This window comes from Theropithecus gelada, chromosome 20 (assembly GCF_003255815.1).
Source record: "Theropithecus gelada isolate Dixy chromosome 20, Tgel_1.0, whole genome shotgun sequence".
NCBI lineage: Eukaryota > Metazoa > Chordata > Mammalia > Primates > Cercopithecidae > Theropithecus > Theropithecus gelada.
In genome coordinates, this window is record NC_037688.1 from 26,394,030 (window position 1) to 26,404,738 (window position 10,709).

Here is a 10,709-nt window from a genome sequence, read left to right on the forward strand (position 1 = left end):
CAATTTGATTGCATGACTCCTTAAGCTGCACCTTTTTTTTCCTTCAGAGTTCCTGAGGATCAAGGACTAGTACTGACTTGTCCTTAGGAGGGTTCTTTGTCCACTTGCACAAACAACCAAATCTTGTGTATTTACCCATGAGCAGGATATCAAGTTTCCAAGCCAGAGGTGATCTTCAAATTGGAGCAAGGAGAAGAGCCATGGATATCAGAGGGAGAAATCCAAAGACCTTTCTGTCCAGGTAAATGAGTGAGAGTCAGGCATTAGGAATGAATGCAGATAATGGTACAGCTTAGGGAGGGGGAGGTACAGCTTAGGGAGGGGAAGGTACCCTCCAGCAGCTGGCTTGGGATTTCCTAGATCTGCAGAGGAGGCCGAAGCCATCGCCTGGCCAACACCTTGTAGGACTCTCCTCTTCAAAAGGGTGCCCCTGCTCTTGCTGGATTATTTTTCTTCTGGTGGCCTCTGATTCCCTTCATTAGAGATCCCTTCTCTTACTCATTCAGAATTGAACTCCCGTATTTCTTCCCTGCATTGAACTCCCATATCTCTTTCTTGTATTGCACTCCCCCATGTCTTCCTTGTTTAGTCTTGCTGCTTTCACTCTCAGATGCCCCAGACTTATAGGAAACACCCACAGCCTTCCTTGATTCTCTCTCCCTTCATAACCTGCCTTCAGACTCCGTGCCTTGCCACCATCTTCCTTCCATCTCATGTTCATGCTGATTTGACTCATTACCGCCCTCCACAGTTCCTGTAGTATCCTCCTCTCCCAGTTCCTTGCTTGTTAGTGCTTCTTAGCTTTAGGTCTTTAGCTTTTCTTGCTTTTCTCCCTAAGTGACTCTGCCTTAAGGAACCTGCCTTCTAGCCCCCTTTCTTCATTACCTCCTTAACAGAGTACCTGCCTCCTGGTAGCTGCAGCTCTTTATTCTATGCTGTAGACTCAGAAGTCTTCCTTATTTGTACCTGAGTTACTTTTATCCTTCTCAGAAGTCACGTAGTTCAAATTAAATACATAAAATCTAAATTCATCACCTTTCATCCCCTGCCAGTATATTTTGCTACCTTGCCTATTTCCCATTTCTGCCCTTGCCTATTAGAACCCAATGAATTTTTAATTGCTCAGGCTGGACACCCTAATTAGTTTAGTCTTTTATTCCAACCCAGGTTATTTTCTTCCTATGAGAAGTAGCTTAGATTTTCTTGCCTTTTATCTTCTACTGGTGGCACTGTAAACCAGGGCCCAAATCTTTAAATTATTTATTTATTTATTTGTTTGTTTATTTATTTATTTATTTTATTGAGACAGGATCTCACTCTGTCACGCAGGCTGGAGTGCAGTGGTGTGATCTCGGCTTATTGCAGTCTGCCTCCCGAGCTCAAGCAATCCTCCCACCTCAGCCTCCCAGGTCGCTAGGACTATAGGCATGTACTACCACACCCAGCTAATTTTTTGTATTTTTGGTGGAGATGAGGTTTCACTGTGTTGTCCAGGCAGGTCTCAAACTCCTGAGCTCAAGCGATCTACCCACCTTGGCTCCCAAAGTTCTGGGATTACAAGCGTGAGCCACCACACCAGCCTAATTTTTTATTTTGAGACAGGATCTTGCTCTGTCACCCAGGGTTGAGTGCAATGTCTCTATCACAGCTCACTGCAGCCCTGACCTCCTAGGCTCAAGCGATCCTCCTCCCTTTGCTTCCCAAAGTGTTGGGATTAGAGGTGTGAGCCACTGCTGAGGTCCCAAATTTAGATTGCTGTAATTCCCAGTTGGAATAGCTCACTCTGTTTTTTCTTTTTATAAATCTTTTTAAAATTATAGCTTTATTGAGGTATAATTTACATATCATGAGATTCACCCCTTTAAAGCGTAGAGGTCAGTGGTTTTTTCACATATTCAGATAGTTGTACAAACAGCAACACTGTCTAATTTCAGAACATTTTCTTCACCCAGCAAGCAACCTCATACCCATTAACAGTTACTCCCCATTCCCCACTCCTCTCAGTACGTGGTAACCATTAATCTAATTTCTATTTCTGTGGATTTGTATATCCTGCATAGTTTGTGTAAATGGAATCATATAATATGGCACTGACTTCTTTCACTTACCATCATGTTTTCAAGGTTCAATCATGCTCTAGCGTGTATCAGTACATCATTCTTTTTACCATTGAGTAATATTCCATTGTATGGATATATCACATTTTGTTTAATTATTCATCAGTTGCTGGACCATACTGGACTTTATTTATTTGTTTATTTATTGGAGACAGAATCTCACTCTGTCAGTTGCTGAACTACACTGGATTTTATTTATTTATTTGTTTAGAGACAGAATCTCACTCTGTCGCCCAGGTTGGAATGCAGTGGTGTGATCTCAGCTCAATGTAACATCCACCTCTTGGGCTCAAGCAATTCTCAGCCTCCCAAGTAGCTGGGACTACAGGCACACACCAACAAGCCTGGCTAATTTTTGTATTTTTAGTAGAGATGGGGTTTCTACTAAAACCCCTGTTGGCCAGGCTGGTCTCAAACTCCTGGCCTAATATGATCCACCCACCTCAGCCTCCCAAAGTGCTGGGATTATAGGCCTGAGCCACCATGCCCAGCCACTGGATTTTAATTCTTTATCTTCTTTTTTTTTTTTTGAGACAGAGTCTCACTGTGTCACCCAGGCTGGAGTACAGTGGCATGATGCAGTGGCATGATCTTGGCCCACTGCAACCTCCACCTCCCGGGTTCAAGCAGTGCTTCTGCTGCAGCCTCCCGAGTAGTTGGCACTACAGGCGCATGCCACCACACCCGGCTAATTTTTTGTATTTTAATAGAGACAGGGTTTCACTATGTTGCCCAGGCTGGTTGCAAACTCCTGAGCTCAAGCAGTCTGCCCTCCTAGGCCTCCCAAAGTGCTGGGATTACAGGCATGAGCCACTATGCCCAGCCTAATGCTTTATCTTCTTAAAACTTCTGACAAACCCTTGCTATTACTCTCTGTACTTTACCATAGGAAATAGAAACTCCCTGATTCAGAAGTTCCCTCTCATACTTCCAGTATTATCTTTCTATCCTGCTAAAACAGATCCCCTTAGGTTGAACTTCTCTTAATATTCTCTTTAAGTAGCATATCTTTTCCCTCGTTAGGCAATATATTCTGCCTATCCAAAGCCATTTGTTCTTTGAGTTCAAGATCTATCTAATCCATGAGACCAGATATATTTATTTATTTATATTTATTTATTCCTTTCCTGACAGCAAATATCATTTATATCATCTACACTATAAAAACTCAGATTTAATAATATGCCATCTGATGGTTTTACCCTTTCTTAGTTGCCAAAAGATTGTCTTGTTTCTATTCAAGCTCTGTTTATTATGGTATTTTATATATATTTTATCTGTGTGGCAGAGCATATAGAAAGCAATCAGAACATACTTGATTGATCAGTAAGAAATCTGGCTAGCAAGAGAACTTTTCTCATTTATTCATTTCAACAAACATTTTTGGTTTGTCCCACTGAGAACGATTCTTAAAAAAATTACAAGGCATTTTCTGCCCTCAGGAGTTGAGTTGATTCTTTTTTTTTTTAATATAGATAATTTAATGGTCATGGGAAATAATATGAGGAAAATAAAATATATGTTATTAAATATAAGCTTATTTCATGAGAAATACTATTACTATTATATCAAAGAAAAATGGTTGTTTTTAATATGCTCTTAATTATGAAATTGATAATGTTTTATGGTGTCTTATAAAGAAAATTAAACACTTGTTCAGGCTTTTGCTCAGAACTACATTTAAAGTAGGTTTTTTTTTTTCCATCAACCAGCTATTTATTCAGATGATCTTGCTAGTTGCTATGAGTTGATTCTTATTGCAGGGTAAGGAATTTGGGGTTTAGGGCCTTATTCTGATTTCCTCTCTCAACATTTTATTATGAAAATTTTCAAATAGGAAAGTTGAAAAAAATTTTACAGTCAATACCATATACCTACCACCAAGATTATCACATTTGTTGTTGTTAACATATTATATTTATATTATTTGCTTTGTTAACATGTTGTTTTATTTGCTTTATCATGTATTTCTTTAGCCATCTATCAATCCATCTTACTTTTTGATGCATTGCCAAGTAAGTTGCAGGCATAATTGCATTTCACCCCTATACTTTTTTGTTTTTTGTTTTTTTTTTTTTTTGAGACGGAGTCTCGCTCTGTCACCCAGGCTGGAGTGCAGTGGCCGGATCTCAGCTCACTGCAAGCTCTGCCTCCCGGGTTCACGCCATTCTCCTGCCTCAGCCTCCCGAGTAGCTGGGACTACAGGCGCCCGCCACCTCGCCCGGCTAAGTTTTTTTTTTGTATTTTTAGTAGAGACGGGGTTTCACTGTGTTAGCCAGGATGGTCTCGATCTCCTGACCTCGTGATCCGCCCGTCTCGGCCTCCCAAAGTGCTGGGATTACAGGCTTGAGCCACCGCGCCCAGCCTACCCCTATACTTTTAATATGTATGTCATTAACTAGAATTCAATTTTTTTTAGTTTTAAAAGAAAATTTTAGGCCGGGCGCGGTGGCTCAAGCCTGTAATCCCAGCACTTTGGGAGGCCGAGACGGGTGGATCATGAGGTCAGGAGATCGAGACCATCCTGGCTAACACGGTGAAACCCCGTCTCTACTAAAAAATACAAAAAAAACTAGCCGGGCAAGGTGGCGGGCGCCTGTAGTCCCAGCTACTCGGGAGGCTGAGGCAGGAGAATGGCGTAAACCTGGGAGACGCAGCTTGCATGAGCTGAGATCCGGCCACTGCACTCCAGCCTGGGTGACAGAGCGAGACTCCATCTCAAAAAAAAAAAAAAAAAAGAAAATTTTATATACAGTGAAATGTACAAGTCTTATATGTACCATCTGGTTGATTTTGACAAATGCATTCACTTGCCTAACCCAAATTCCTATTGATATGGAACATTTCCATTACTCCAAAAAGCTCTCTGCCCTTAGTTTTTAAAGGTTTTTATTCTTAAACCCTAAAAATTAATCAGTTTGCTCGTATCAGTGTTCTGAAGTAAAAACAGGGACTTAAACATCAATTTATTAGGCAGATTGAAATAAATCCTTTTTGGTCAAGGGAGATAATAAGTGTAGAACCAGGCCGGGTGCAGTGGCTCAAGCCTGTAATCCCAGCACTCTGGGAGGCCGAGACGGGCGGATCACCAGGTCAGATGATCGAGACCATCCTGGCTAACACAGTGAAACTCCGTCTGTACTAAAAAAATACAAAAAACTAGCCGGGCGAGGTGGCGGGCGCCTGTAGTCCCAGCTACTTGGGAGGCTGAGGCAGGAGAATGGCATAAACCCAGGAGGCGGAGCTTGCAGTGAGCTGAGATCCAGCCACTGCACTCCAGCCTGGGCGACAGAGCGAGACTCCGTCTCAACAAAAAAAATAAATAAATTAAAAAAATAAGTGTAGAACCAGAGCTCAAAAAGATGAAAACCACAGTACTGGTTGTAAAGACAAAGATGATTTGCCTCCTGATCAAGGACCTCCTTGATCTCCAAGGGTTATGCTTTACAAACTGAGAAAATACAGTATTTCAAATAATCTTTTCAGTTATGTCACTGGGTACAGATTTTCTCTGCAGCATTTGGAGACCTGGAACCTTCGAGTTGACAGTAAGGAAATTATGAAATGGATATATTAGAAAGACAGATTTTGTGGTGGTTTATAAAAGGATAGGAGTCATGGAGAGCATATAGGATCCTAAGATGGACTATGATCCTGTTCCATTTGTTATCTGTGCCTAACACAGTCCTGCTCACTTATTTCCTTCTTTTCTTTTTTTTTTTTTTTTGAGACAGAGTCTCGCTCTGTCGCCCAGGCTGGAGTGCAATGGCCGGATCTCAGCTCACTGCAAGCTCCACCTCCCGGGTTCACGCCATTCTCCTGCCTCAGCCTCCCGAGTAGCTGGGACTACAGGCGCCCGCCACCTCGCCCGGCTAGTTTTTTGTATTTTTTAGTAGAGACGGGGTTTCACCCTGTCAGCCAGGATGGTCTCGATCTCCTGACCTCGTGATCCGCCTGTCTCAGCCCCCCAAAGTGCTGGGATTACAGGCTTGAGCCACGCGTCCGGCCTATTTTCTTATTTTCTAACCAGCCCTCCTAGATGGGCTTTCCTCATTCTCTGGACTTACCACATACTCTGGATCTTCAGTCTTCACTATCATTTCTTCACTCTTCCTTTTCTCCATTTTGGGTCTTCTTCCCAGGATACAGGACTAATTTCAAAACAGAGTCATGTGTAACTTATGTCTCTTTCTTCATTCCTACTCTAGCAGTTTGTTTCAACAGGAAGGAATAGGGGACTTTTGTACTCTGGATTTCTTTCAGACTGGAAGACCAGGCCTGAGGTTAAATCATCACATCTGCAGCAGGATGTATCAGAAGTATCCCACTGCACACATGATCTCTCACATGCTACATTAGAAGACTCCTGGGATGTTAGCAGCCAGTTAAACAGGCAACAGGAAAACTGGAAAAGACATCTGGGATCAGAGGCATCCACCCAGAAGAAAATAATTACACCACAAGGAAGTTTTGAGCAAAGTAAATTTGGTGAAAACTCTAGATTGAACACCAATTTGGTTACACAACTGAACGTTCCTGCAAGAATAAGGCCTAGTGAATGTGAGACCCCTGGAAGCAATTTGGAACATAATGCAGATTTACTTAATCAGAATAATATTCTTGCAAAAAAGAAACCCTATAAGTGTGATAAATGTAGAAAAGCCTTTATTCATAGATCATCACTTACTAAACATGAGAAAACTCATAAAGGAGACGGAGCTTTCCCTAATGGAACAGATCAGGGAATTTATCCCGGAAAGAAACACCATGAATGTACTGACTGTGGGAAAACCTTTCTCTGGAAGACACAGCTTACTGAGCATCAGAGAATTCACACTGGGGAGAAACCCTTTGAATGCAATGTGTGTGGAAAGGCCTTCAGGCATAGCTCATCTCTTGGTCAGCATGAGAATGCTCATACCGGAGAGAAACCCTATCAGTGTAGTCTCTGTGGGAAAGCCTTCCAGCGCAGCTCCTCCCTTGTTCAACACCAGCGAATTCACACTGGAGAGAAACCCTATCGATGTAATCTATGTGGGAGGTCCTTTAGGCATGGCACATCCCTCACTCAACATGAGGTCACACATAGTGGAGAGAAGCCCTTCCAGTGTAAGGAATGTGGGAAAGCCTTTAGTCGATGTTCTTCCCTTGTCCAACATGAGAGGACACATACTGGAGAGAAACCTTTTGAATGTAGCATATGTGGGAGGGCTTTTGGTCAGAGCCCATCCCTTTATAAACATATGAGAATTCATAAGAGAGGCAAACCTTACCAAAGCAATAACTACAGCATAGATTTCAAGCACAGTTCATCTCTCACTCAAGATGAAAGCACTCTTACCGAAGTGAAATCCTATCATTGTAATGACTGTGGGGAAGACTTTAGTCACATTACAGACTTTACTGACCATCAGAGGATCCATACTGGAGAGAACCCCTATGATTGTGAGCAGGCTTTTAGTCAGCAAGCTATTTCTCATCCTGGAGAGAAACCCTATCAATGTAATGTATGTGGTAAAGCTTTCAAAAGAAGTACAAGTTTCATAGAGCATCACAGAATTCATACTGGAGAAAAACCTTATGAATGTAATGAGTGTGGAGAAGCCTTTAGTCGACGCTCATCGCTTACTCAACATGAGAGAACCCACACTGGAGAGAAACCCTATGAATGTATTGACTGTGGGAAAGCCTTTAGTCAAAGTTCATCCCTCATTCAGCATGAGAGAACTCATACTGGAGAGAAGCCCTATGAATGTAATGAATGTGGGAGAGCCTTTCGAAAGAAAACCAACCTGCATGATCATCAGAGAATTCATACTGGAGAAAAACCCTATTCTTGTAAGGAATGTGGGAAAAACTTCAGCCGAAGTTCAGCTCTTACTAAACACCAGAGAATTCATACTCGAAATAAACTCTAGGAACTGCGAAATTAAGGAATTTGCAGAATGCTTTAGCTAAAATGTTGTTCTGATTCAGGATCAGAGGATTCTTAGAGAGAGAGCTTGGGAATGTAATGAATTATGTGTGTGTTTATATGATGTGTGTGGAGAAAACTGCCAGTAAACAGATTTTTTTTAATATAAATAAAAGACACATTTTCAGATCTGATTACAGACTAGTGTAAAAACAACTACATATATCATATGTAGCTGATTGGGGACGAAATGCCCATATGTTGGACTTTATAAAGCTTTTGAATATATGTATGCAGGAGATCGTCAAGTTTCAACATCTTGGCTTATAACCCCCAATGTCAACAGCTTTTTTAAAAAATAAATTCCTGCAGTAATGACAAAAACTCATTTTAAAAATTGCTTGACAACTGCACTCAGCTGTAGCTCTTACATTAACTTCATCGTGGAAACCAGTTCCAACTCCAGGAAGGCACCATTCAAAGAATTAGATCAACTAGCCCAACCACTTCATTGTACAGATGAAGAGACTGAAAGCCAAAGATGTGAAGTGGTTTCCACAGTATGATACAGCCCATAAAGGTAAAGCTGGGTTAAAAATGCAGGTTTCCTGGATTTGGGGCCCCATGGCCTTGCCAGTGAAAAGGTATTTTCAGACTCAGGGCTTTAAAATAAATTTTAAGATACATCAGATACACAAACATTTAATGAGCACCTATGGGTTGGACACTTTGGGAATTCTTGAAAGCATAAGTGGCAGCAAAATGTATGAAAATTTATCACAAACTATTTAAAGCAACTTCTTGGAGGCTTATAAACCACAATTTAACAGAAACTGTAGAGAGTTGAACTACTAGTGACTTTTTTCCCTTTTCCCAGTTACAATTATACTTTCAGCTAACATATACCAGTTTTACAGAACTATTAAGTCCTTTTATTGTACTTTTTATGGCATGCCCATGAAAAAGCACTGCCTTAAGCCTACAGTATCAGATCAATGGGAAAACAACATAAAACTAAGAGGAGAATTTTCTCCTGTTAATTTTATTGCAGAAAAGTATAAGTCTAATTGCCCATTGCCATAATTTTTGTCTTTTACTCGGTTTAGAGAAACAACATGCACTGGCTCATTCTATGTGCAAAGAAAATATTTCACCATTAAAAAAATTAACTTGGCTAGATATGGTGGCTCACACCTGTAATCCCAGCACTTTGGGTGGCTAAGGCAGATAGACTGCTTGAGCCCAGGAGTTCAAGACCAGCCTGGACAACATGGTGAAACCCCATCTCTTAAAAAAAAAAAAAAATCCAAAAATTAACTGGGCTTGGTGGCATGTAGCTGTAGGCCCAGCTACTCAGGAGGCTGAGGTGGGAGGATCACTGGAACCCAGGAGTGGAGACTGCAGTGAGATGAGATCACACTACTACACTCCAGCCTGAGCAACAGAGCAAGACACACACACACACACAACTTATTTTAGTTCTATAATGCTTTTCCATTAGTAAAGCATCAGCTAAACTTCAGTGGTCTGCCCCATCCCCTAATGACTCCCATGGGCTATCCTAAAGGAATTTCCAGAACCTTTGTTGGTGTGTTGACATTGACCATGCAGACCAATTTGGGTGCAACTGGACATTGATTCCTTTTACACAAGAGCTGCCTCCCAAAGATAGATAAATTTTCCCAACCCTGATTATGAATTGTGGGGCAGGATGATATTGGTGGTATTGATGGTGAACCTTTCCTACTGGATTCTTTGCATGCCAGATAGCAGGATCCATTGCCTTTCTCTCATCATGGACAGCATGTGGCAGCACCCAAGTATTCTTCATTCTTTACAGGAAAAAAAATGTGCATGGGGGCTGAAATGTGGTATGTGTAGCTCAATTAGCCTATCCTCTGTGATGCAAAATGGAATATTCCATGGCAGATCTGCCCTTCTGAGATGTTGACCATCCAAAAAACCTTGTTTATGGTGCTCCATGATTAGCTCACACACAATGCCAAGGCCATGCTTGTATTGTCTGATACATAGTTTGACAATGGGTAATTCTACCCAGACCCTCCCTACTGATTGGCTAGGATGCCTGTCAGGAACTCATTTTGCTACTAGTTGTTTGGGGATCCCCATAGTGGACTACTTTCAGGAATGGCATGAATTGTAACAAACTGAGTGCTGCCCCCACTGTTAGGGAAGTTTATAAAAACTTAGTTCCGGAAGACCCAAAGGAGACCACTGGTTTGTGTTTGCAGCTTGGCCTAGATCCAACCACCACTCTCTGAACCTCAGCACATCTTCATTGACAGGGAGGGAGCCCAGGACATATGTGTGGCTCATTGACCAGAAGACTTTCTTAGTCCCAGCAGCCATGCATCATGCACTTATGGATACCCAGCTTTTTAGGGCTATGTGAAATGCATCTTTGTAACATCATTGTATTCTTTCAATAAATAACGTTCTGAGTTGAATGGGAGTCAGTTTGTCTTTTTCAATTTGCAGAACTTGGCTAAGATTAAAGACTGGTGCACCAAGAAGGAGGAACTAACTGCTAAAGTCATCACAACCAGGTGAGTTAATAATAGCTACCATTTATTGAATGCTTAGTACTTTAAAGACATTGTGCTAAGTGTTTCACATCTGTCATTTCATTCAATCCTTATAACTTCTGGTTAGTGGTG

The 10,709-nt window shown here is 41.5% G+C and overlaps 1 protein-coding gene across 8 annotated transcripts in view; it reads left to right on the top strand.

Moving 5' to 3' along the window:
- The window catches only part of ZFP90 (ZFP90 zinc finger protein), a 29,403-nt gene extending 18,899 nt beyond the window's left edge, over window positions 1-10,504 (top strand). For 2 of the 8 annotated variants that reach the window (XM_025369952.1, XM_025369951.1), the window contains exons 4-5: window positions 146-241; window positions 6,326-10,504. In XM_025369952.1, the coding sequence (XP_025225737.1) occupies window positions 146-241; window positions 6,326-6,351 (122 nt within the window). In that variant the 3' untranslated portion in view covers window positions 6,352-10,504. Of the gene's footprint in view, window positions 1-47; window positions 242-6,325 lie in introns of all 8 variants that reach the window. The other 6 variants (XM_025369948.1, XM_025369947.1, XM_025369949.1 and 3 more) reach the window with 4 other exon arrangements.
- Window positions 10,505-10,709: the final 205 nt, after the last annotated feature.